This window comes from Pyrus communis, chromosome 15 (genome assembly GCF_963583255.1).
Source record: "Pyrus communis chromosome 15, drPyrComm1.1, whole genome shotgun sequence".
Taxonomy (NCBI): domain Eukaryota; kingdom Viridiplantae; phylum Streptophyta; class Magnoliopsida; order Rosales; family Rosaceae; genus Pyrus; species Pyrus communis.
In genome coordinates, this window is record NC_084817.1 from 23,162,039 (window position 1) to 23,189,971 (window position 27,933).

The 27,933-nt window shown below is 36.2% G+C and overlaps 2 protein-coding genes across 2 annotated transcripts; both read right to left on the bottom strand.

Annotated features, from left to right (window-relative positions):
- Positions 1 to 1,970: 1,970 nt before the first annotated feature.
- LOC137717216 (uncharacterized) lies at positions 1,971 to 2,594 on the bottom strand. The gene has a single exon (XM_068456511.1). The coding sequence runs from the start codon at positions 2,592 to 2,594 to the stop codon at positions 1,971 to 1,973; it is 624 nt and encodes a 207-aa protein (XP_068312612.1).
- Positions 2,595 to 8,089: 5,495 nt separating this feature from the next.
- On the bottom strand, positions 8,090 to 26,553 carry LOC137717289 (UDP-glucose:glycoprotein glucosyltransferase-like). Its single transcript, XM_068456596.1, has 37 exons — positions 26,242 to 26,553; positions 24,616 to 25,062; positions 24,369 to 24,522; positions 24,009 to 24,180; positions 22,956 to 23,029; positions 21,966 to 22,062; positions 21,782 to 21,894; positions 21,532 to 21,647; positions 21,034 to 21,091; positions 20,241 to 20,393; positions 20,042 to 20,140; positions 19,798 to 19,941; positions 19,565 to 19,633; positions 17,934 to 18,022; positions 17,645 to 17,807; positions 16,576 to 16,710; positions 16,395 to 16,494; positions 16,204 to 16,298; positions 15,940 to 16,052; positions 15,647 to 15,857; positions 15,381 to 15,449; positions 14,974 to 15,119; positions 14,390 to 14,491; positions 13,726 to 13,873; positions 12,189 to 12,245; positions 11,962 to 12,092; positions 11,747 to 11,835; positions 11,257 to 11,606; positions 11,029 to 11,118; positions 10,677 to 10,741; positions 10,206 to 10,308; positions 9,943 to 10,101; positions 9,714 to 9,854; positions 9,503 to 9,546; positions 9,287 to 9,401; positions 8,559 to 8,711; positions 8,090 to 8,422 (listed from the first exon to the last, which is right to left on the bottom strand). Exons 1-37 carry the CDS (start codon positions 26,448 to 26,450, stop codon positions 8,246 to 8,248), a joined length of 4,950 nt encoding a protein of 1,649 aa, XP_068312697.1. The 5' UTR covers positions 26,451 to 26,553; the 3' UTR covers positions 8,090 to 8,245.
- Positions 26,554 to 27,933: the final 1,380 nt, after the last annotated feature.

Sequence of the window (27,933 nt, forward strand, 5' to 3'; positions counted from 1 at the left end):
TTAGTTCAAGACCATAGGTACATAAGTTTTGGTGAATTTTGACATATTTGTATAGTAATAGTAAGGTAAATAGTAAATACCTATCAACTTGTAACTGTAGCTGCGGGAAATATTTGTTGCTTTGTTTTCCTTGCTTGTACTACATTTTTTTGGACAACTTGTAACTCAAATAGTTGCTCATTGACGACCTTGCCGCCACTTCCATCGTATTTCCTATTTCTCTAAGAAGTAATTGGAAAGTACATAGAGATTTAAAAATTGGACCTTGTTCTGCAAAATTAATGAATTGGATTTGGACCTTACAATCTCAATTTTCCATTGAGAGATTATATTCACACTCCAAATTACTTCCCCCACACCCTTTTTTAATTTTTTAATATTTTCCATCAAGTGTTAGTGGTGTGTCAAAAAATATTAAATAAATAAGTGTGGGAAAAGTAATATGGGGTGTGTGAATATAATCTCTCTTTTCCATTTGGATCATTTTTGACAACTTTCATGAACTAAAATATTAAAACCATGAAACTCCTAGTCGGAGAGAAGCCAGTGGCAAATGGTGAGAATAGCCCCAAGATCACCTAAATGCATAACTTTGAGTAAAAGATATTATCTATGCTAAGGGAGAGGAGGTGGGTTTAGCCTCATAATGAGCTAGCAATAATGTAGTTCAAATTCGTCTTTAGCGAGAATCAAATCTAAAACCTCTTACTTACAAATGAAGAGGAATATCATTAGTCTGTAGTATTAAGAAGCCACCTAAAGCATAACTATATTTACATTAATTCATGTAGTATTCTTAATTGCACGTCCGCTATATGTTTCTTTGACATATTATTTTAGTTCCTCCTGAGCCACATGTCATATGCATGAGTGAAAGCCAAGCTGCCACGTGTGCGTGGTAGTTATGAACCAGAGCGGGCCAAGCAAATTAATTTTGAATCTTTGGTTCCAGAATTTCAATCAATTTCAATCTCAAGAGCTTGATTTGATTTTTAGAGACCAAGAAGAAGAGCAACTTAAAAAGGAGGAAATGCATATATATGAGACTCGGAAACCCAATTGCTTCATTAGATTCATCCCAGACCCTCCAACCTATCCCACAACCTGGCGAGTTGTGACTAGTTGATCCCATTCACCAACTCGACGACCACTAAACAAACAATAAGTCGCGTATAAATTAATAGTTTACATTTCTATATGTAAACATGCTACAAATTTCAATACAAATTCATTGATCTTGTCATCTTCGTTTTCCTCTACACTAACAGATCGTTTTCTCTTCCAAAACTCTATATATATGTTTGTACGTTTGATGTCAATTATAAAGAAATGCTGCTTGGAATTATATCAATGGGGCTATGTACGTCCGTTTGTTCTCGCACATGATCATAAAAGGAGGAATAGATCAAGAGTAAGTAATATAAATCTAAATTTAGTCTTGTACATGATCATGAAAGGAGTAATAGATCAGTAATATAATTCTCAATAACATTTGATAAAACATCTATGTTAATTTGTACGAAATTACATTGTTACATTAATAAAGAGCTAAGGAAAGGCAAGGCTCACGATACCATTTGGGATGTTTCAAATCAAATGTATGAGCTAGCCGCCACCGTGAAACATTAGTGCCTACGTACATAACCGTTTCTGCATCCGAAGCGGAATTCTTCATCATCAGAATTGTCGAGCACAATCCTGCATGTTCTTCCTTAGGCGTAAATGATACCAAGTCACCTTGACTCGATTGCATCAAAACTGCACCATCATCGTGGAGTATCGGCTTCAACAACCACACATTAGGAGGGAAAATCACCGGGCGGATTTTCGCGAAAATAGTCCAAGATTGATCGACCCCATATTCGATCATCACCCAGGCCAGCGTCCTCAAAGTCAGGAAGATTTGTGGAAGTATGGCAAAAAGTGTGAAAGAAGAGACGATTGATCCCTCATTATCCTTATAGTCTCTCTCATCCCAATGTAGAGCTCCATTTAAGAAGCACCCTCTCGCCCATGAACTTGTAACGAGGCCGCAGCCTCGAGGAGGTCTCCTCCAACAATCTTCCATGAACTCTCCTCCAACAATCTTCCATGAACCCGCTTTGAGTGCGAAGATAACCGACGTAATCTTTAGGATTTTGACCGCCCAAAAGGACCTTGTAGTCATGAGTGGTGGAATCGTAGCCGAATCCATAGTAAAGTGGGCTGTAACGAAACCAATCAATGTCCGGTAACTTACGGGCTGTTCTGGTACTAGGGTTCCACAACAGAAGTCCTAAATTTTCGTAGTATCCTGTACAGCAATCAAGTGGAGGGTTTAGTAAGCAGATGAGACCATTGCAAGAACCCACAAGTGATGAATCGTTGAGGCTAGTTTCATCTGGAAATTCATCTTCAACGTCTCTACGGCTGCTTCGTATTGCTGATGAAGCGGAGGAGGCGCCGGCAACATTCTTCTTCAGTGATTGGTAGTCAATGAGTTGCATACACAACGGAATCGGAGGAGACGTGACCGGTAGCCATGAAAGTGTATCGATGATTATATCGTCGTTGTTGGAGGAGAAGATCGGCAATTCTCCATCATCACCCGCCATAATAGTAGAAAACGAATGGCTGAATATATACTTCAAATCGTACGTTTCGATCGTTAGGGTTACAATATATATACACACAGATATGTCTTATCTTAAAGAATAAATACAAATCCTATTTCTATCAAATATAGGACTCTTAATATTTACACAACTCATATTAGATCAAATGGTAAAATTTAATTTGCATGTGATCTAATATTCTAGTGGATATAATGTTGGGTTTTCACCTGTTTATCACGAGTTCGACACCCTCTCAACTCTTAAATTATTGTAGCAGTTTCGATGTTATTGACTTTTTTTATTGTTTTAATTTTATTTAATTTAGATGTTATTGTTTTTTATTAAAAAAAATATTTTCAGAGGACTTTTTTTATTGTTTTTTTATTAAAAAAATATTTTCAGAAATAATGCACTTACCAACCACCTTACATGTTTTTTAATTGGAACTTTAACGAAAAGCTCCCGGTACTGTTCACTTTAATGAAAAACTACATTTTTACACTAAAAAATCAATCCTGATACTATTCACTTTACCCTTTATTTTGTTTAAAACTCAAAGTTTTCAAACTCTTTTCATTAGTTTTTTTTTTTTAATCGTCAATTTGAGTATTATGAAAGTTTCACCATTTTTAACTTCTCTTTTATATTATATAGATAATAAAATTAAAAACATAAATGGCTTACGATGGAGGAACACACGTGAATCGTCGTCGGATATTTCCCGATTTCGGCCAAAATAACAGCGGTTTAAGACTTATGAGAGCAAGCCGCGCAGCGAATGGTTATGGTCGTCAAGCATTTGCCGGTGAGTCTTGAAATGACCACTCACTTTTTTTTTTGAGAAGAAACTATAACAGTTTATTAAAAACAAAGAGTAATACACAGAAGTGGATAAGAAATCCACCAAGAACAGAACAAGAAAATCTCTCCAGAGTATCAGATTACAAGTGGGACAACCTCAACCAAAATCATTTTACGACTGCTAACATATCCCACAATATGTGAGAAAGAGAGTAATTCTTAAAATCATTTGAAACTGAAGCCCAGAAAGCTGCCCAATATCTTATTCTTCCCCACAGATCTGCTACCCCCACACCAGAATAATTCTCAAAAATTCTTTTGTTACGCTCCAACCAAATGTTCCAAAAAACTGCCGACACCAGACAACCCCACAAAGCTTTAGCTTTCCTCCCACTTCCTAGAGCCTCAAAATTAGTGCTTAGAAGCTCGAAACAACCCTTTGGGATGACCCAACTTACTCTAACCTCCTGAAACAATTTCCACCACAGTTGAATCGTGTAAGAACAATGAAGAAAAATGTGGTCAACACTTTCCTCCTTTGCTTTACACAAACTGCACCAATGGGGAGAAATGCAAATAAAGGGACTTCTCCTTTGAATTTGATCACAAGTGTTGAGCCTCCCAAAAGCCACTAGCCACACAAGGACTTTGACTTTCGGAGGAACTTTTGATTTCCAAATCTGAGAAGAGGGTGGAAAATGCTGCACAATCCCATTGTTGCTCAAGAAAGAGCGATAGGATTTGCATGTGAACAATCCTGATAATTCCAGTTTCCACCTTCTATCATCCACTCTTGATTGATACAAGCGAACATTTTCCACTTTCTGTAATAATCTAGCCGCCTCTTCTATCTCCACCTCGTTCAAATTTCTCCTGAAATCAAAATTCCAGCTCAAAGAATTGATAGAAAGATCCACAAAACTTGCGATGTTCTGGTTGTGCTTTCTCGAAAGCAAGAATAATCTAGGAAATTGTTCTTTCAATGGTCCCCCTTCCAACCAACCATCCTCCCAACACCTCACTCTCTCCCCATTGCCCACCTTAAACTTGCAACATTGTAGAAATGATTGGAGACCACACGAAATATCTTTCCAGGGGCTTCGACTTGAGCCCCGCAATGGAGGATTTGCATTCCACCCATTATCCTGCAGCCCATACTTGCTTCTTATCACCTTGTGCCAGAGAGAATTTGATTCCTTTGGAAATCTCCACAACCACTTAGCCAATAACGCTTCATTCTGATTCCTCAAATTCCCTACTCCTAAACCCCCTTCCTCCTTACTTTTAATAACTATCTCCCATTTCACCAGGTGATTTTTCTTTCCTTCCTCCACCCCCTCCCAAAGAAATCCTTTCATTAGTTTTTCTAGGCGTCCAATCACCCCGCAAGGAATTTTGAACAAGGACATGTAGTAGATTGGCAAGCTTCCCAAAACAGATTGAATCAAAGTTAATCTGCCTCCTCTGGATAAGAAGGCCTTCTTCCAATTTTGAAGTCTTTTTTCCATTTTTTCTACCACTGGATCCCAAAACGTAAGTGCTCTTGGCCTACCCCCAAGAGGGAGACCCAAATACTTTATTGGCCAACTACCCACCTCACAACCCCAAGAATCTGCCAACCTTTTTAATTTCTCACAGTCTGAGTTTATTCCAGCCAAAGAACACTTTGCTTTGTTGATTTTCAACCCTGAAACAGTACAAAATAAATTGAGCACCTCTAATAAATTGTTCCAAACTTCCTCATCATCTGGCAAGAAAAAAATAGTATCATCAGCAAATTGAAGATGAGAGATCTCCACCCTTTCTTGCCCAATGCCTAAACCTTTGATCAGTTGATTTTCTTGAGCCTTCTCCATTAATCTGCTCAAGACGTCCACTACTAAGGTAAAAAGAAAAGGTGACAGTGGGTCGCCTTGTCTCAAACCTCTTGAAGCATGAAATTTTCCCCTAGGCCTCCCATTGATCAAAACGGAGAAATTTGCAGAATTTAGACATCCCTGCACCCATTTTCTCCATCTAATGCCAAAGCCTTTTCTTTGTAAAACTTCGTCTAAAAATCTCCACTCAACATGATCATAAGCCTTTTCAAAATCGATTTTAAACACCAATCCCTCCTCTTTCTTCTGCCTCACCTCTTCTACCACCTCATTTGCAATAAGTACAGCATCCAAAATTTGTCGGCCTTTAACAAAAGCTCCTTGATGTGGAGAGATTGTGCTGCCCATAACCTCCCTTAATCTTGAAGCTAGGGTTTTCGCCACAATTTTGTATAAACCAGTAACTAGGCTTATAGGCCTGTAGTCTGTCACTTTCAAAGAATCTGACTTTTTCGGAATTAGACAAATAAATGTTTCATTTGTCACCGCATTTATTATTCCGGTCTCAAAGAACTCCTCCATGACCTTCAAAATATCCACTTTCAAGAAATCCCAACAGTGTTGAAACATTTGCAAGGAATAACCATCTGGTCCTGGCGATTTATCCCTTCCACAATCAAAAACTGCTCTTTGTACTTCCGATTCCTCAAAAGGCCTCTCAAGCCAAGCTGCCTCAGATTCACTTATTGAGGCCCAATTGATGCCTTCCAAGCCCCAACATACCTCTTCGTTACTACTAAACAGAGACTTGAAGAAATTAACGATATGTTTTTCTATCTCTTCTGCATCTTCTACCACTCCCCTATCATCCACTTCCAACCTTTCTATATAGTTTCTCTTCCTTCTTCCACTTGCTATTCTATGGAAAAATTTAGTATTACCGTCCCCTTCTTTAGCCCATTCCACTTTACCTCTCTGTCTCCACTTCACTTCTTCCTTAAAAGCTAGATCTTCCACAAGGAAAAGTAACTCTTCCTTCTTTCTTTTAGCAGCAACATCTAGCCCTTCCAACCCTTCTCTCCTATCTAAATCCTCTATGCTAGCCTCAGCATCCTTAATTTGTTTCTCAACATCACCAAAACTTTCCTTGCTCCAACTTTGCAACTTTTTTTTGATAGCTTTTAACTTGTACAAAAATTTATAACCTTCCCAACCCTCCACCTGCTCAGATTGCCACCATTGTTTGAACTTGTTCCTGAAATCTGGGTGCTGTAGCCACATGTTTTCAAATCTGAAAGGACTTGGCCCCCATTTCACCTTGTTAGTATCTAGTTGGATTGGACAATGGTCAGAAGTGACCCTTGCCAAAGCCATTTGTCTTACCTCTGGAAAAATCTCTTCACAACCTACCGAGATCAAAAATCTGTCTAACCTCCGACACACAGGATCTTCTCTGAAGTTTGACCAAGTAAATTGAGCATTGAGCAACTCCAAATCCTTGAGTTCTGTATCTTGGATGAAATCATTAAAATTCCTCATGCTTGTAGTCATTCTTCCCCCATTTGATTTCTCATTTACAAATCTCACCACGTTAAAATCTCCTCCTACACACCATCTTGGTCCGCAAAGACCGTAAAGGCCAGCCATTTCTTCCCAGAACTCCTTTCGCTCTCTATTTTTGCAGGGACCATAGACACCAGATAACCACCAGTCCAACCCATTGAGAGCTTTAATTTTTATGGAGACAGAGAAACCTCCAACCAAAGATTCAATAACCGAGATATGTTTGGTGTTCCAAAACACCGCTATACCCCCAGATCTTCCTTGAGCAGGGGCGAAAATCCACTCTTTAAATCTACTTCCCCAAACACTAGCCACAAGCGATCTGTCAATTGATTCTTTCTTTGTTTCTTGTAAGATAATAATATCGGGCTTTAATCGCCTGAATTGCTGTTTCAAAATCAACCTCTTCTGCCTACTTCCCAATCCTCTAACATTCCAGCTAATTATCTTCATTAAATCTGACAATGCCCCCTTGAATTTTCTTTTCTGCCTTGTTTCCACCCACAAGCTTGCTAGCAATGGCTTTCCCAGTATTCCTCTCAAGAAATAAAGACCTTTTCAGTGGCACCAAAGAAACTTTCATATTTGACATGAATTTGGTAGTTCGAGTTTGTGCTTCACGTTTGACTGATACTCTAGCCGACCTTTTCCTTCTGCTGTACTTTAACAGTTTCTTGTTTTTCCCAGTATCTTTGTATTCAAACTGTTCCACAGTGTCTAAATTCGCTATATGATGCGACTGAGAAGGTACCTCTTCCATCGTCGTCCTTGTTTCCATTGTTGTATCAGTGAAGAGATTGTGAAGCACATCGTTAGAGCGATCCAAATCATCGAAGGTTTCTTTTTCGTCTTGTGAAGAATCACCAAACTCCTCTGAAACTGATGATTGTGACATGTATTCGTCTACACCAGAATCTGATAATTGAGAATAATCCAGGCCCAGATCCTCTGTCAACCTCATCCTTTGTTCAGATGATTCCTCTTCAATCAACCTGCCCGATGGCCTAATTGGAACTTCATCGACATCACTTTCCTTTTCCTCCTTCTGTTCACAATCATTGTTTAAGAAGGTGAGATTGGGAGATTGAAATTCCTTCAGTTTAGGCCTCTCGAAAGCAGTCAGATAAGATCCGAACTCATCTGGAAGAACAAGCTTCAGTCTTTTTCCACAAATATCAGAATCGCCAAATCTCCCAAGGAAATTTAAATTGAAACACATTGGAGTTTTGCTTGAAACACCCTTGTGATGAGCTTTCATAGCCGAAGAACATTGAGAATTGTTCACTGTTGAATACTTTGAAGTGCTGCCTCTTCTTGCTGCTTAGCTGAAAGCTCTCGTATAGCACGCAGGAGCACCGTTTGCAAGGGGCTTCACCTTGAGGTCAAATTATGTGTAAGTGTACTTGTTACCTTAGATCTTTCGAGTATTCTCTCTGCTTAAACAGAACCATAGCGTCCATTATATTGCATTCACAGCTCTGCCTTGGATTCAAGGTCCACCTCCGGACTGCCAGTCACTGATTGCTCTGATGGACTAGGAAGTGGTGCGGGCTCTTGGATGTCCAGTTCGTCACCTAAGATCTTAGCCGTGAATTGCCTTGCCTCCAAATCAAGATCTGGCCATTCAGAAACTATTCTTCGAGCCCCCTGCAACACTCGGTGAAATTCAGGAAAAATTATTGGACAAACACTAAACCAAGAAAAAGTACAAGGGTATAATGTCTAGGTGTGTGCTCACTGCTCAGTAAGTAAAAAATCACAAACCAAAGGAACACATATCTACCTGAAGCTTGGGTTCCTTTGTCATGGGGTTGTTGCAAAGATCAATGGTTTTTGCTTTGGATTTTGTTGCATTACCGCACCATGACTCGCACCACAGCCATTCTTGCGGTAATGAAAAGATGGGTACTGTATGTTGAGCATAGTTTGGAAGATCCTGAAATATGAAGGATGAATTTAGCATAATGAATGAAAACAAAATGAAATATGAATCTACAAGAAGCCTCCAAATGATGTGTTCCCGATATCAATTTGTTGATTTTTCATTTTATTTCCTCCACACAGAGAGAGAGAGAGAGAGAGAGAATGCATTTGGTTATTTTCACTCGATGAGGGCAGCAAACATGGATCCATTTTCGTTGTTTACATGTATAGAGGTGAAATACTTAAGAATAAAGCAATTGCTTGCCTATATCCTTATGAATGGTAAAGCCTTAGGAAATAATGAAAAAACAATCAAATTTATCCTTGGTAAAAGAGCAGTGTGGCCTGATTTTCAAACCCCTTCTTTAATTATTTCCTTCCTAATTAATCAAACCTTTCACATGTTGGACCCCAAATATTGTTAGCGTACTGTTAGAAACGCGTCCTAGAACATCAATTTATAGTAACTTAAAATTCAAAGAAAATCAGAGACGTCGCACACTAATTCTGGCTTCGATGCATCATAAATGAAAGAGTAAATATGAGACAATGCAATCAAAACTGCGAATCATGAACTTAACCACTTGCCTGGTCCAAATTAGATAAACTGTTTGGGTCCTTGCTAAGAGTCTCATAGAAAACTCTCAGATTATCTCCTGCTGCAGTCTCTCGAAATTTCTTCAAATCGACAACATATAAAGCACTGCACAAAATCAACATGTCAACTCCACTGGTTTTTCCTTACTGTTTTGTTATGAAGTAATTAATTTTTTGGCTTTAAGTCCTGATAAAGCATGTATTGACCTTATGTGGTAGGATCTCCCCCGTAAATGTTCTTTCCAGAAACCCTGTTCCAAAAAATTAACAAGACTCAATCAATTTGAATTAAGAAATTATTCCTTTAACATTTTAAACAGACACGGATCCAAAAATTGGCAACATATTTGGTAGATGGATGCACAAGTATAGAAACTGAAGAAAACAATGAGCGAAAGAAAAGGTCATTGGTAATTACTTGTCTCCAAAACCGATATCCATCCATATCCCTGTTGTTGTCACAAAATGGAGTATATGCCAGAGGTCGTCCTTTTATATCCATGTCATAGAGCTCTCCCATGTCTGCCCTTACAATTTGATCTGCATCAACAAAAATGACCTGCAGATATTGGAAAATATCGTAGATGTCAAATGTACAAGAAACTAGGGATGAAAACCTAATAAGGCAACAGGGAAAATGTCAATACCTTTTCCAACGAAAGGGGAAAGATAACGTCAAGGAACAAGATTTTATAGGCCCAAATAATCCGTTGCTTTTCTTTCTGCTTATGCAACCATGTAGGCCACTTGTAGGTTATTAGTTCATACTCAAAACCATACTCTTGAGCCATAGGTGGAATGACATCCTGCATATAAGAACAACGACCAAGCATCCATGTTAAGAACTCTCATTTCTTCTCAGCAAGTAAAACAAAACGTGATAAATTTACAACTTAAAACACTTTATAACCTTGAACTGAGGAGAGAGATAATTCTTTATGAACCAGAATTTGACTGGACGGCGGGTGTTCTTCAAGACACTTAAAATCATGATTTTCAGAAAACGTTCATACCTGCCAAAATATATCACAAGAAAGTCATTACAAGATTGCATGCTTAAATAAATAAATTAAAAGAAGGTAAACGTCCTACCATGATGATGATTGTTATTAACTTACTATGCATTACAATAGTTTTCAAAGCGAAATTTATTTCACTATACAACTAAGAGGGTGGAAACCTTTTTCTGAGTATTCAACGATTCATGACTATGGCATTTGGATTATCCGTAAGTGAAATTTTACCGTCCATTTATAATACATAGCAGAAACATGAAAAAAATTTGATAAACAAAAGGATGGTGTAGAATTCACCCCCAAAAAGACAAGTGGAAGCATAAAGTAAATAAGAAAATAAAAATCAAGAAAGAAAAAACACTTACAGGTGTCCAGAAGCAATAGAGAAAATATTAATCGTTTTTCCATGTCGTCCACCCTTTCCTTGCTCCTAATAATTATCCAAAACCAGATAAGAGAGTATTTTTCAAACACAATCAGAAACCAAGTGTAAAACTGATCTATAACAAATTCCAATAGGAACATCAAATATTTTCTCCATAATAGCATATTATGACACATGATAAATTGCAATACCCAAAACTGATATGATTGCCCAATGCAATGATTGAAAATATGACACATGATAAATTGCAATACCCAAAAAAAGAATGAAAGTGGTTGAACAAGTTAATACAATCCCGTGAACAAAAGAACGGAAGCACACAAATTCCTCACCGCTGAAGTACTTTCACTCTTTTTAGATTGCTCACTGCCACCAATAAAACCAGAAGCCCATTTCAAGAAGTTGGAGTTCCAGCTACTACCCTGCAACAGAAAGGAAATAAAAATACAGAAAAATAAAAAATGGCATTTGTAAGACTGCAACAAACACATTTTCAGTTATTAACTTACTACATTAGTAGGTGTTTGAACAATTATTTCAAAATAACAGAAAAAACTCACCTCCTTATTATCGCGTGAGTTGTCCTCGCCATCAGGAACCAGCAATTTCTCATGCTCCTTTCCCTTTTTCTTTGCTACTTCCATGTGAACTACTTTACCCCGTAAATCATCTATGGTGATACGTTTGGATAATGTTTTGCTCCCACTTCCTTCACCATTCTCTTTCAGAAAATAAAGTTCAGAGCTTCTACCTGGAGCAAGTTGCAAGTACCAAACTCCAGGAGACACTTTCATTTGCCAATAACCCAGATTGGCCATCACAAGAGTATCAACCAAGCGAGGAGTACTCTTAGTACCAATAATCAACTGAAGGCCTCGGGGAGGATCATGATCTTTCTCAGAACAATGACCTGGTTAAGATGACTTGTCAGTGCATATCACAACATAGTGGGTAACCCTCGCCTCACCATTAACTGGGAGTAAAATTGCATGCTTGTTCAAAGTTACAATTTATCTAAAAACCAAAAAACAGAAAACAAATAAATCATACCCGTAAGAACAAGAGCTTCGAGTTCAAACACAGCTTGTAATGTCCGTGTCTCACCAAGATTCTCAAGCAAAATATTATCCAGGTCATGGCTGGGTATAATTAGAAAAAAATTAGTAAAGGTAAAGCACAAAAAGTGTGACTCATAATGTAACATTGTTTAAAGCAGAGCTAATGAAAGTATGGTAACTAAAAACTTTCTTAATGATGAAACTCACACTGCAATAACAGGCTCAACTAGCCATGGATCAGGAACATCAAGATTCATCGTGAGAGTTTTGGACAGTGGCATGTTTGCAAAAAAAGCTTTTGGCCCATTTATTGTGTAGTCAGTGCTGCTGAAGTCATCCTGCAAATATGCCACAACTGAGAGTGTGAAACAGGCGTCTACATTCCAATGGAGCAAACAGTTTTAGGGCTATAACTAAACATTCATCTGGCATACCACTGTTGGTAGGACGTATCTGTAGTAATTCTTCAGAGGAAGATCAACAAGAGAACTCTGCCATGAATTCAATAGTTAGAATGTGGAAAATATTAAGAGTACTGCAGCAGCAAGTAAACTGCAAACTAACCAAAGACAATTTGGTTTGATGATGGAAAATAATGTTTGTCGGTTATAAACGTACTATCAACATACAGATACCAAGTGAAACATCACATAACAACCTTGTTATTAATTGTAGAATTCAAAACTCATAAACAGCTTCAATGTGAAACAGGTAAAAACACATCATGACTTATGAAAATAGGTCAAACCTCAAAAGACAGCGCCAAAATAAAGAAATAAATTATGATACCTTGTTTTATTTAAAAGTGTCAGTTACTACTCTTCTTTTCCTTTATCTAGTGGTCATACACCTTTTAATTATTGTAACTTAGTGTATCCTGAACAAAGTGATGTTATGTTATAGTCAAAATGAATTGGCATCATTATTAACGCCAATCCATTATAAATTTATAACTTAATTGATTTTTCAATGCCAAACATGAGAAGTTTGGGTGTGGTGCCAGGGAGCCATGCTATGATGGTTGTTTCTTTTGAAGAAGAGATTTTGGGCATCCACATGGGCTTCCCATTTCAAAGTAAAAGTAATGATCATTTTTCCGTTATTTTGTCTGATTGGATAGTTGTTGAGTGTCTTAAGATTAGTTTTTCTGTTTTTTATTTTTTATTTTAAAATCTGTGCTGGCCCTCATTCTTAGAGTTTGCTAGTGAGGATCTGTGAGCCACTAGACAGCTTTCCTGTGTGCTGCATTCTTTCACATTCCATTAATGAATATCTGTTTCTTAAGGCTGTACCAATCATGAGTCAAGCATGCAATTTCTTGATCGACTTGAATGTAAACCAAAAATCATATTGAGTCATTGACATTAATCAGATTTTAGCCATGTTTGTAAATGGTGACAAAAATTTCCCTCCCTAAATCTCTTTTCATACCAGCAACACAGAGAAAGTCAGACTTGGAAAATAAAAAGGATATCTAAGCTTCTGATGCAACAAGTACTGAATAAAGAAGGAAAGATGATTATAATGAGGAAAAAAAAGCAGTATAGATATTTTGTTGAATCCTTTTATCTGCTGAGGAGACCAGGGAAGGGCAGAAAATATAGAAAAAGTGTTGTCTTGCTTGAGTCCTCATGAAAATAGAAAACTCGGAAGTTAATATTTCATATGAATAAACATAGTGAATTTGATAAAAACACTGAAAAAATTAAGATGATAATTAAATAGCCAAGTGAAAAAGAATGTTCGGATCAAGAAATCACATTATGAGGTAGACCCCATGAGGGTGGTCCGTTCCATTCTAAGTAATCTATTTTTCGCGGAAAAGAAACAAATTGTATTGCACAGAAACAATAAATTACAAATGGCGTAGACAAGATGGCAAAGACTTAAATGAAAAGAAACACCGAAGAGGTAAAGGTGATCATGTATCACATAAATGAAGTACAAGCAACGGAGCAAATAGTAACTCACCAACGGATTTAGTACAATCCTCATGCTAGGCTGAACGTATTTCCATAGAACTTGAAGAATTGATGATAGCTTCTGCCCAAATGGACTTAAAGGATCAATAACCGCATCGATATGAATACTAGCATTTTCATTGTTCAAAACAATGGCACTGTAAAGAATAAAGAAAAAATAAGTGTAAGATATAAAAGAACATCAAAATCACATAAACTATAGACCTATCCGTGAGAATCAACTCAATAACAATGATCTTCTCTTAATCATGATAGTTGATACATAAATTTCAAAAGCTTTACTTTTGTACATAACAGAAACTAACATAAAAAGCAGATAACAACACAAGAAATCTACAAAAGATGCCTCATTCGATTTTAGTTTTCACTAAATCCTACAAACTACAATCAACTGCCTACTTTGAAGGGTTTGGCTTGTTTATTCATAATTAAATGATTTTGCACACAACACCATAAAATGTATTATTTATATACACCCAAGTATCCAGGAGAATTGTCACTAGTGAACATGCCAGTGCTTTTCTATTAAATATTAGATATCTATCTATGATATCGAAACTGTTTACAAGGTATAGTGAAACTGAATGATAATAAGCCATATAGTTGTAATTCCACATATATACATCGACTCAAAGAACCAATTATCTGTTCACCTATACTGTGCATTCAAAATGTCAAAGCGTGCACTTTCAGAACTTCGATCCCGCATAGCCATGGAAGATGACACAAGCATGATAGTATCACTAATGAATTTGCTGCACAAATCATTTTATAAAATCACCATTAGTCTTTCCATGAATAAAAGAGACTACGGCCAACAAATAAGATCAACATCAATTCAAGAAAGAAAATTCTAGTGAAGAAAAAATATCACCAAAAAATAGCCACCAATCCCATGTTCAAAAATGAAAGTAGTGGTGTTGATAGAACTCATGGTGGCTTGAGTTTACAGAAATATTTCTGGACAAATTGATCAGTAAAATTTGCAACATGAAAGCAGTTATTAATGAATTAACACATAATACGGTGAATACAGGTGCTCATCAGACAGCCTAGTCCAGATTAACAGAAAGATGGATCTTCCAAATATGGACAGTTCATTTTACCCTAATGTACTTGCACCAGAGGATGGATCTTCCAAATATATAGAAGTCAAAGAAAACAGGGAAATTTAAGCTGTTGTAGTCAGCAGTGCACATTGTACAGCTATAGAAAATAAGTGTTAAAACTAACAAACCTTGTTAGGATGTCGGGATCCATATCCTGCCACTTCACTTCTTCAATAATTTCCACAATGTGCCTTATTCTCTGGGCAAACTCTAGGGACTCTAGAAGACGTAAATCATGGCTTAAGAATGTGCCCCCGTCATTTACAAGTGTCACCTATCGGATAATGATTTCATTAATAAAGTCATAACTGCCAAGATTAGGGAACTTATTGCAAAGATAATCATTTAAAAATACTAAATCTCTAGACTATGTTCAAATTCAAATAAATAAAGAAACAATGACCAACAGAACGGATTGTTATGCAAACAGAAAATGAAAAGTTGGTCCAACAAACCAATCTTATTTAGTTAAAAGAGTTCAAATAACATTTAATATGACTTCCAACTAAGTAAAATGTCTACAAAGAAGACTCACCCTTCCATTAGTAATGACTGCATTAACACCAGTTTCAATGCCAAGCTGCCTATAAAAAAATTGGGATACCTGGAAACCATCATAAACAGCTATCATAAGAACATTCTCACAATAGATAACCACGGTTTGATCACAGAGAGATTTCATATAACTATTTGTAAGGACCTTTAGCAAGCCAGTTTTTATCAGGACAGTAGACATCTAGTGAAAGTAGTAAACTTACATGTAAAGATAAAAAAAGCCAAAGCATACAGATAAACGCATACCTTATTCATATATTTTCTCAATTTGTCATCAGAGAATTCAGATAGAGCAAGTCTGTAGGCCTTTGATGACAATCCATTAGCCTCAGCCAATTCACAGACTTTATCTATAAATGCTTGAGTGCTCTCAGCACCCTTAGATGATGGAAGCAAATAATTATGATCATAGAATGAGCACATCTGATCCAGGAAATCTAACACCTTTTTCTTATGGCTGCATAATAAGTCAATGAAAATTTAACATGTGTTATGCATTCATTGACAGAAACCCATTAAGCTTTGATAAGAATACAAACCTATACAAGGATGCAGTGATTTCAAACACCTTCACAAAAAGATGCCTAGAGACATCAGCATCATGATTGACACTAAAAAGCACACCTACTCGAGCACGATTGGACACTTCTATCTGAATTAAGAGTAAGTATAATAAATACAAAACATTAAGCAACATAATAATTATGATAATAGTGATGAACATGTTTAGGGTGAAATGATGACAGCAAAACACATAATACAAATTTGAAGAATTCAAGTGAGATTAGTATCAAGGTTACAACCAGATAGTGCAAGCCTTCACGAAGCAGCTTCATCCCTTTCTTTGATGCAACATTCACAGCTAGAAGATGGGTCACAGGCTTCAAATCATCCATAGCTGGGTGCAATCAAAATAAACCATGTGTTATAACTAATAATTAACTGAGGAAAATTGGACGTGTGAACTAATATTTTCAACCAAAAAACAGCTTACTTTCGGGAGAATGCAAATAGTTAATATCATTTAAGACACCTTCCCCTCCAAAAACAGAAGTAGACAGAGAAATGAACCTTGGCTTTCCACCAGCAATAATCTAGAAAACCACACTACATGTTAAACAATTGAGATATATAAATATTCTAAATTTTGGATTAAAAATTGTAAAATGATTCACCTGTGGATTATAGCGAGTCGTACCACTTTCTGACAGAAACTTATCAAGAACATCTGTTCGCGAATTTATATGCCCATAGTATACTTGCTCCTGTATTCTGGGCAGCTCATCATTCATGGAATTTATAAGAGACTCCTGATCAATGCAAACCAAAACAAATCATGGTTTACAACATCTAGGAAAACAGAGTACATAAAAAATTTATGTGAGACAGTAGCTTAATAAACTGATTAGAGACACAGATATTATAAAATGGATAAAACTGAAGTTGCCAGGTAAAATTTAAAATCAAATTGCAAGTGCAAGAATGATAAAGTTTGATATGTTAGGTATATTGCATGTTGAGATTGTGCCTTCTAAGCTCACTCTGTGAATTCACATACCCTGTAATGAGAGGTGCAAAGATTACTGAGTATAACTATAGGCGCTAATGGTCAGGGAATTCAAAATGATTAAATATATCCGAGATGAAGGGCCCCTTTGATTACAATTTTGTATTTTTGGTTTTTAGTTTTCTCTTTTTTGTGCTTCAGATATGAGGAAGGTATATGGAGGAAATGAAGGATGAAGAAGGGTGATGAAAGGGAGGGAAAGAAATAAAGAACGAGTGAATATACATCTTGAAAGTGAAAAAAAACATCAATAGTTTTGGTTTTTAGTTTCATTTTGTGTGCCTTTCCCTATACATTTCTTCCAACATCTCTCCCACCATCCTTCCTCCACTCTTTTATATCCCTCATTTCTCCCATGTATTTCCTTTCTATCTCTAACACAAAAACAAAACTAAAAATGAAATGGGTATCAAACGGACCCTTACATAATTAATCAGAAAGTCAGATAGCATAAAGTTGAACAATATTGACACATTGACTGCTTCAGTTTTAGGAACTTCAGGCTGTCAACTGCAATTGATTCTGAATGGTGGAAATACTAAATATATAACTGCTGATAGGTCATCCCTCCTGGGACCCCATTAGTGAGACCAAGATGAGGTAACGAGTATTCTACTTAATTCTTAGATAAGTAGAATTATTATTGTGAAGATTTATCTAAAGATCTCAAACAACACCTCATTCGAGTCCAACACAAGCCCATTCATCAACAAGCAACACTGCAGCTTCGCCAAACCCAGCTTAAAGACAAACATGGAGCTTTCTTGAGAAAGTTCCTTGAAAGTTTGCTCCTTCTCCAGTTTTAGCAGTAAATCTTGAGGTGGAGATTTTGCCTTGGGCCTACAAAAGGAGAATGAGCACATAATTTAGATCACTCATAAATATAATAAGGTAAATGTATATTTGTTTGCAATCCTCATTAACATACAAGTATTGATATCACCATAAAATTTATGAAACACTTACAATACAGTTTCTACAAATGCTCCTTCCACGTGGTGCATTTCAAGAGCATCATCAGCAGAATCTTCAGAATCAATCCGCAATTTGTTTATCTGACATGTCCAGAATCAAACAGAATAACATTGTTTAGGCATAAGAATTATAAACTATTATTTCCCACCGCACTGTCTTACAAGTCATAGATAGCATCAACAAATGTCACTGCACATTGAGAAGTAACGTTACACAAGAGGATGACTGGAAAATACAGAGACAACTTGAAATCATTTAAATTACAAGAGAAAGCAACAAAAAGGTAAAGGGTTTTCATTTGGCACTTGTACTTATCTCAGTTGCCTCACTGAATGAGTTCAACATGAGGCCCATTTATTTTCAGCCAATGCTACAAGCATACAAAAATGGAAAATTATTATTCAGTAGTATAAAGAATTTCACTGTGTTCAAGTACAGGATACAATGTGTCCCCTTTTTCTAAGGATGTAGCTCCCCTATATGCTACAATGGATAAAGTAAGTCTAGTTCTTATAATTAATCTTAAAAACAAAAAGAAATAAGAAGCAGAGAAAAAAAAATAACATACAAATACAGATTTTCAACGTGCTTAACAAGAAACAGGTCAGGTGCTTTAGAATAGTCAATTAAGCAGCAAAGGCATATAATTAGGGACACTTAACTACTTAAGCAAACTTAGCACACAGAACAAACACAAAGTAATGCAATAAAACAATATTGCGACATCACTACAACAGAAAAGCTACAGAAAAGTAGATCAAAAGCAACCATGGTCAAAAAATAGGCTGATCATTGAGGAACATGCAGTCAGCAGAGGGGTGAGTTATGGGATAAAGTCTGTTTATGGTCATCACTATAGCATCTGTTTCTCAGACTTTAGAGATTTATCATTTTCAGATATATGGCTTAACTGCAAAGCCGCTATTAGTTAAATTTGTGGAGTTTCATGGAGGTTTTAAGTTCCCCACTCAGTGAGAAAAGGCTTTGTTGTTGTTGCATAGAGGTTTTAAGTTCAGGATGATCACATTCATTATCCGGTTGCTGTTTATGTTTTACTTTGTGGACAGCTTGTCCGCTCTTGCATTTTAATTGGTTTAAGCGAAAAGCTTTCGTCTATTTTTTTAAATAATAATAATATTATATTGTGATTGCAAAATCTTTCTAAGACCAACTCCAATGGTGGGCTAAAAGCCAAATTACCCCCCAAAATTTCCCCCCCAAACGCACTCCAACCCAAGGGGAAATTTTGAGCTAAATGCTAAACCAATGCCAAATTCCCCCCGAAATTTAGCCCAGAAATCGGGGTGGACTCTACCCAATATTTATCGGAATTCAAATTTTTTTAGATTAAAATGTTCATAAAATTAATTTACGATAGTCTACATTTTTTTTTTTTTTTAAATTTAATTTAACAAAAAAAATAGCCTAAATTCATTCTTTAATAATCCCGGGCTAAAATTTTAGGGTAGAATGGTTGGAGTAGAAAAGCTGTTTTTGGGCTAAAAGCTAAATTTTTCGGGCTAAAAAATTTGACTTTTAGCCCAACCATTGGAGATGGTCTAATGGGATTTCTATTGATAAATATGAATAAATATTTGACAGAAGCATGGGATCACACTTACGTTGCTTAAAAACTGGAAAGCTGTTTGAATTCCATGATTCTCCTTTATATAAATGAAGAGACGTATAATCTGCAAAGAAAAAACATTTTCAAGAATTGCTGCTGTAAGACATGAACAATATTTTGTATATGAGTTGAACGCAGAGACATATAGAAGCTGGTTAGTTAAGGAACAGTTTTAATTAAATAGCCACAAAAGAATAACGAAATACGAAAGGCTGGAGAAGAAATTACCAAGCTGGACATATCCTCCCCAATTTCATGGTCATATTCACTGCCACTAGCTTCAATATGATTGATGAACTTCGAAGAATATAATACAATTCCAAATCTCATAGGAAAATTATTCTCGTACAAAGACAAAATCATGTCAATGGACTGCAAGATTTTAACAGTAAAAACATCAGTACACATAACAAGAAAATTAACACGAAGCAAGAATATTACATATCACTTGGTAAGGAGACATAAAACTTACCTGAAGACCACAAACAGTTGATGGATCAATAACAGAAACTGCATGGAAAAGGTTTTTCCGGATATAACGTATCTGACCGGGGAAGACTGGCATCAAAATCTACACAAAATAAATTGTAGGAATCATATTCCAGAAAATCATGGACATTTGATGCCATCCAAAACTGAGAGAAAAAAGCTGAAAGAAGTGATATATCCACCTCATTTAGATCATTCCTCCATCGCCTATACATAGCATCTTCTTCTATGTTATTTAGATATTGAACATGTTTTGAACGAAAATCTACACGGAGCATATTAGATTCTGGAGGAGGCAGACTTGCAAGGAGTTTCCGTACAGTGCTATGAGGAATCTGTGATAATTGATAGTAAGAATAAAGCCAGCCAACTTAAATGCATTGAATAACACTGTTCAAGGCTACTACATATCAATGTTGAAAGTAAGCTTAAAGAGCTAGGCCAGGAGCTTAGTAACTAAAAGTCAGATATGCAATGACCTTAGACCAAGATCAACCTAGCCCAACTCCTAATCCATATTCTAAGCTGGAATTCACCCATAAAGGATGACCATCTGATATCTCACCCGGGACCATGGTAAACATTTTTAAGCATAAAAATAGAAATGAGTGGCATACCAAACCAAGGATTCGTGTACTCTATTCAAAGGTATTCAACTGACTGACCAAAGAAGATTAATGATAGTGTCAGGTCATATGCTTAAATAAGGTCACCTGTGAATGAAATTCTAATCTAAAAGTTGCTCTTCGCAACCAAAAAAATTGCTTCTGAAAGACAAGTAATTTATAAAGAAAAACAAAAACAGAGAGGGAATGGGGTCAAAATACACATATTTAAACTCTATAACATTGGGTGAATAAAATTCAAGGTTAGCATTTCAATTGATGGAGTGAACAGTCCTTTACTAACTTGGCCACATATTAGCCCATCATGTACACTCTTCCAGCTAATCATAGCTAAAGATTGAATGCCTACCTTCAACTTTGAAAAATGATCAGCCAATGATAAATCTTGATGAACCAAGTCAAGCAACCTATGAGAATATCAAAGAAATGCAATGTCAGAGGTTGAGCAGATAAGCATTAAACTAAACACTTAACAGATACAAAAATGAAAGAATAAAAATATACATTTTAAGTCATGTTCACATGGGAAAAAATTTCTAAGAAATATAGAAATCTAACAGAGATTCTTCTAATTTCATGTGTCCTAAGGTGTATATCTGTAATTAACCGCCAAATAGAAAGTGCTTCACGACATAAAATTAAACTGTAATGTATAAGATCGAAAGAAAGCCTGTACTTTTCCGCCTCAGCTACACATTTATCAAGCTAAAAGAAGTCTAAAGATTTAAATTGGTAATAACAAACAACTACATGCATCACTACCGGGTGATACTATAAACAGTGATAATTGTGCAAGTTCTTTGGTGTGAAAAGATGAAAAGAACTTCAGTAAGAGCAAAAGCATTACAGATAAAGGTCAATATCTTCAATATTGAGTAAAGCACCATTCAGAGCCATTAAGGACTTGCCAGGTGGGATCATTTTCTGGTTTGCACTTATTTCATCTTTAACTGAATCATTGAGCTGCAAAGGAAATGCTCAGTAAATCGATGACAATAGCAAAAAAAAAAAAATTATATATATTTTGAAATATTTTAAAAATGAGACAATACTTTAACATTCGAACCAAACTCAAAATGTGCAAACAAATTTTTTACCTTCATGCGAGATAAGGAAGAGACAATGCTCGGAAAATTTTGATTAATTTCCTGCATTGCTTGCAAAGGATCAGAGGCTTGAACTATCCTCTGTGCAGTTTGATGTCCTAAATCTGTTGAACAGAAAACCTTTAGTATACTGTAGTTCATCAAAATCAGGAGAAAAGCCTTAACGTGCAGATACCTTTTAGTTCCCAAACATCAAGTGTATCAGATATTGTTGATGACAAAAGATAATCCCTGAATGTCATTATCTCTGAAGTGAGTTCAGGTTTGCGTTCCTGCAAAGTAGATGGAGAAAAATAATGAGATCCAGAATTCAAAATTACTCATTATCCACAAACTGCAATAACTCCATCATTATCACAACTGACATTGTTAATAATAGCATCAGATCATGGCAAGAGAGTCTTTGTGAACCTTTGTTTTTAAAGATACCTACCTTCTAACATCTGAATTCATCTTTAATCACAGAATTAATCATCTTTCATAAATTCTGCCAACCACATAATTTATTTCTACAAAAACAAAAATCATGTGAGGTCCACTTTCTTCTCTCAAGTTATCAATCAAACTTTTTCAAAAGGGCTTCACAATTCTTGGAATAAGATTAGTTCAAATGTTTTCCACATATTTGGGTGATTTGTTAGTCATACCCTGAATATAAGCACCACAGGAAAAAAATACAAAACTGGATTCCTGTTATTTCAGCAATGATACCAACACAAGACCACAAGCTTTAATGCGTCCGCTACTTTCTTTTGTTTAACATTAGTTGGGTCCAGTAAACCTATGCATTCTTGTAAAAGTGTCCATTCTTTTATTTTAAGCTTTCCAGTGAAAGCCAAAGAGAGTAAAAGTGTCCATGGTTAAAACTCTGAATCTTATATTTTTAAGAACAAAAATTATTGTAATTTGTGCTATTTGTTGGTGTAAAAGGTTGGCTCAATACAAGCCAAGATGGATGTGAAGAGAGTCCCACATCGGAGAAGTATAATCTAAGGTTTAAATATAGGTGTTCCACTTCTAATTGCACCTGAGGTCCATTGGGCTTGATACCGCCCGGGGGATTGGGCCTAGGTCGTAAGTGGAGACAATATCGGTGCATGGCAGCCTTAGTAGTGAACACTTATGGGGCCTGTGACTCAACATTAATATATAAAGGATAACAAACCAGAATTTTGGAGAATATAAACCCTCTGACTTCTTGGCTGAGATCTTCAATCCTAGGATCTTCTAGCATGACACCTGCAACCCGGTACTAATGAGAAATATTTTAACCCAAAAAAAATCCTAAGAACAATTAAGCATGAGTACATGCACAAAACATATTTTTGTTTCCTGAAATTAACAAAATAGCAGAAAAACATGGAGATGTGAGGGAAAAAAGGAAATATTCAAAATACTGTCCAATACATATTTCACGATAATTGCAACTTTCCAACCTAACCGAACTTTTTAAAGAGAGTCAAGATATTTTTAGAAGAAGAGTAAAGACAGTCGAGTATATTCAAGTTGTGTTGAGCGATAAGCATGCAGACTAATACTCAAGATATTGTGTGCATGTGGAAGCAGCTAATCCGAATCTCTCTTAAGTTGGTCAGCAGAATGACTTAGGTACCCGTTCATGCATGTTTAGGAGGCTAAGCAGCTTTACAAAATTTCTTAATCTCTGGTAATTATTGGCGTTACTTGTTTGAAGTAGTTGAAAGCTTTTATATTTTTTGTAAATAAGTGATCTTGAAAAAAAAAATGGTTATATGCAACTCACTCAAGTGGAATCCAATTGCACTCTCGTAGTTTATGGAAGAGTGTAGCAATGCTTTTTAAGTGCAAATGTATCAGTGGTTTCAAAACTGAGTGGAAAACACGATTCTATCTCAAAACGGTTGATTCGTATACATTTTATTCACTCATTCCATCGCAATCTCGTTTCTTGTTAAAGACTGCATGTCTGAGATTATCAGGTTTACTAAGGTTTTCGAAACATATATAAAATTTTCAAGACTTGGGATAGTGTATGCCTTGCACATTTTGAGATTTACAAAGTTTTCAATTTAATTATCATCACACATCTTTCATATATACTAATATTAATCAAGGAACAGTTCAATGCCTATATTTTTGCATTCAAACGACCTTAAGATCTTGGGACATGCCTCAAGAGCTTGAGAAGACAAGTCAACAGAAATTTCTAAGGGCAACAGCTAGATTCAATTATTCTAACCTTTCTTTATAGCACTATCATCCATAGCCTTATATTCCATATTCTTCAAAGCAAGTTCCACTCCATAGGCTCCTAAGTTTAACGAATCTCTTGTACCAACAGCACCACAACGGTCAATCTCCGCATCACAGCCAGAAGGTAATACTTGTCTAACGACGTACTTAACTTTTCCCTGTAAGTTATTGGGCCAATCTTTTAGAAAGATTTTGTATATAGTAAATACAAGCACACACAAAGGAGTTATCAAGCAAACAAAGATATGTATTATGTGCATAAAACTATGCATGCAACACTCACCTTTCTTACATATGCATCAATATTCAATACATATAAATAAATTGTACAACATGATGTATTAACCTCTTTTGCAGCTTCAACCAGGGTGAGATGGAATGCCCTAAAACAATCAGTTCCAAGAGCTCCATAAAGAACAGCAACTGGACTTCCAACACTTGAATCAAAATGGATGTGATCAAATTCGAAAAGTTCAGGCTGCTGAAATGAATCTCCAGAACTGCAAACCAAGAAAAATAAAGTAAGGAACTGTGCCCAAATGGCAACTCTTACTAGAGATAGAGAACAAGGCAAAATGAAAGAGTGTTCTCACGAATCTCTTGGACTTTGAAGCCAAATTTTCAAGTCTGCTGGATCAAGTAACAGTGCACCTCCAGTATCCACCCAACAACATTTCCCATTAGGGCTTTTCGGGTTTCTACCAACGTTCAAGGGATCTGACCTTTTACTTTCCACATGTTCATTTGTTTCAGAAATTCCACTGTCATTGCTTGAATTAGTTTCATCAACCGGAGGAAAAGAAGACAGAGACTCTGCAGCTAATTGCCGATAAAGAACCAATCTTGGAGATGTAGATCTCATCATAAGAGAGAATTCAAACAAAGATGCCAATGGTTCGTTCAAAATAGAGAGTCCGTGCTTTACAAAATTTTTTAGGCAGCCTTTAGCAGTATAAGATTCAGCATCATCCTTCTCACTATTATGCCAGGCATCAATGAAGTCCCAAAAATGGTCTTTTTGTTCTTTAGATAGTAATTCACTGCATTAGAAAACAGGAAGCTAATAATAGCTTAGGAAAGGCACATTAAATGAAATAAACTATATTTACAAAAAGCAGATGAAATAATTTGCTGATTCCAATCGAGAATTCGAACTCCAATTTTAACTTACCTAAAGAATAATCATCTCATTGACATGATTCTGCTCTAACCATCATATAATCACAATACTAATAACATATGCTACTTTTTTTTCTTTTCATTTTTTAACACGAAACAAAAAAAATAAAACAAGGAGACAAGATAGAGGCCTTCCAATTTGATCCAATGACAGAAACAGAGGATCTCTCCATTTTCCAAAACCCCTAAAAAGCACTCCACCTCCTCAGCCCTAACATTCTCAAAATTCTTCATATTCCTTTCTTCCCATAGCACCTAGAAAATTAGCATCACAGCACTTCTCCCAAGCACTATCCTTTTCTTTCCACCGAAAAACTTCAGAACATTCAAACGAAGCAAATCACTTGTGCATCAGAGTTCCAAGACAATTAGTTCTCTAAACTCAAAAACCACCTTCTGTTATCTAAGACTTTCCAGAGGAAGCTCATTCACGTGCTTACTTTAAGTTTATTCTTACATAAAGGTACATTCAAGATGATCATCCCCTTCAAGATACAGTAGCTCATTCTGTTTACTCGTGAAGTAAATAGCAGAGCCCCAATGCTCGTTATCACTGAAAGGAATCATTTTTTTGGTCATATTTAGGGAAAAAGACAAACAATCCCGGAATAATGTCACAACCGCTACCATCTAAACCACATCAAATTAAAGAATTATTTCATTTCTATTTATACTATAACGAATTCAAAAAGTGTTCAAATTATTTTAAAATTGATTATCTCCAATTAAAAAAGTTTGAATCTTTCACAGTACTCCCACATTTCTCTTCCGAAAGAAATCCACTCGGTTCTTATTTCTCTTCCTACAAAATTTTTACAATGGTGGGATTATATCCCTCATCTCATTGCCCCATTCCATGGCGCTGCCAAAACGCATTCCTACTCAACCATCATCTTCCTAATTCATAAAAGCATCCGCTTCGCAGTAGCATAAAACAATAACGGATTCGACATTACCAACAACTCCATGGTTCAAACTTAACCAACACAATAAATTCCAAAAGTTATCAAGACATAAAATTTGGAAGGAAACCAGCGTACCCGGCTTCCAGGAGCAATGGAGTACCCGACCACTTGGCCCGAACCGCAGCTTGAACATTCTTAGGCCTCCGATTCTGAGCCGAAACCAAACCGATTCCTGACGCTCCCAAACACACCAAGACGATCACAGCACAAAACGCAGATTTATAACGGGTCCCCATTTGCAGTTTCCGAACGAAACAGAACCGGTTCGGATCCTTCAGAAGCATACGGGTCCGGATAGATCCACCATCCACAGAGCCAGAAAACGAAGCTCGTCTGGGATTTTTTAGGATTTTCGGCTAAGGAGGGAGAGCGTAGACTGAACGAGAAGACGACTCTGTTGTGAGTACGGAGGACAGGAGACTGTACTATCGGGGGTGTATTGGTCTTTTTGTGAGATGTGCAAGGGTGTTTTAGTAAATTCAGTATTGGTCGACATGTAATAGTATGATATGACAATAATGACGTGTTGTTTTGTGATTGCATAACGTCTTGATTCCGAACTATAGATTTTTCGAATTCTTCGAAACACGATGGGTTATATTATATGTTATTATACAAGTTGAGAAAAAAAATATTCAAGTGTTCCTTAATTTGTATAACAATATACGGTGCATGTGCTCATGCCCTAGCCATACTAAAAAATAAACACCATGCAATCATAAATTTTTTGTTGTTATTCAATATACCTGACACGATTAAGGCCTGGTTTGGTACTGAGGTGATTCTGAAAAAAACTGGTATCAAAAAAAGCTGGGAGCTGTTTTTGTGTTTAGTAAACATTCAGCTTCAGCTTTTTTTTACAGTTTTGGGTGAAAAAAAGTCAAAAACAAGAAGCTGCAAAACTCAGCTTTGAAATTTTGGTTTTTTTCACATCTATTTTATATAAAAGCTTACAAAACATTATAATACTGCTTTTTTTTTCAAAAGCACTTTTACAAAAAAGTTTACCAAACACTCTGCTGCTTTATTTCACAGCTGTTTATTCTCACAGCACAGCAGAAGCAGCTTTTTTTCAAAGCACAGCAATACCAAACCAGCCCTAAGTATGGTGAACGAATACAAGGCGTTAGTTATACTTAGCCCTAAGTATGGTGAACGAAAACAAGCCGTTAGTTATACTTATCTTGTCTTTAGAGATACAAGTTGGAATTATGTTTCTAATTTTTCAACCAGATCAGCTGATGCCAGCATCGCCACTAAGAAAACGCATTTCCTTGTGAGCATTTACAATTGCCTTTAATTGTCATTAGACTAGTGTGATTAGTTACCATATAAATTTTGAAATTTGAATTTATTCAAATGGCAATCCAGTTAAAGAAGAGAAAATTGAGTGCAACGATGTATAATAGTATGACTCGAGATATGTCCAATATTGTGTTCTAGTATTGAAATGAAAGTACATCCTATATTGTGAATAGGTTTTTTTTGGGTCAACTAATAATATGAGTATGAATAGGTTAATAACATAAACATCATATGATACGAAAATTATATTTACGGTCCATGCATTATAGTAAATATTTCATTCTATCAAGGCTGATTAAAATATCGAAATTGAAATTGTATTTTAGAATTTACTTGATTGATGACATTGAGGAGGCCTTTGAACTTGGTTGTAGAAGATCATTCTCCAAATCCGTAGCGCAATGTCAGGAGCGCGTGGATAACGTGTATAGGTCTATTTTAATGAAGGGAGAGAAGAGGGCC

Bases quoted from the DNA above. Each gene is read 5' to 3' on its own strand.
- LOC137717216 (XM_068456511.1), bottom strand. From the start codon at position 2,594: ATGGCGGGTGATGATGGAGAATTGCCGATCTTCTCCTCCAACAACGAC.
- LOC137717289 (XM_068456596.1), bottom strand. From the start codon at position 26,450: ATGCTTCTGAAGGATCCGAACCGGTTCTGTTTCGTTCGGAAACTGCAA. The intron at 21,648-21,781 runs GTAAAAAATTTG...TTTCCTTTGCAG, and splicing joins CTTCCTTATCTCGCATGAAG to CTCAATGATTCAGTTAAAGA. The intron at 19,634-19,797 runs GTAATTTCTTCT...TTTTCTTTGCAG, and splicing joins GGGAGGATATGTCCAGCTTG to ATTATACGTCTCTTCATTTA.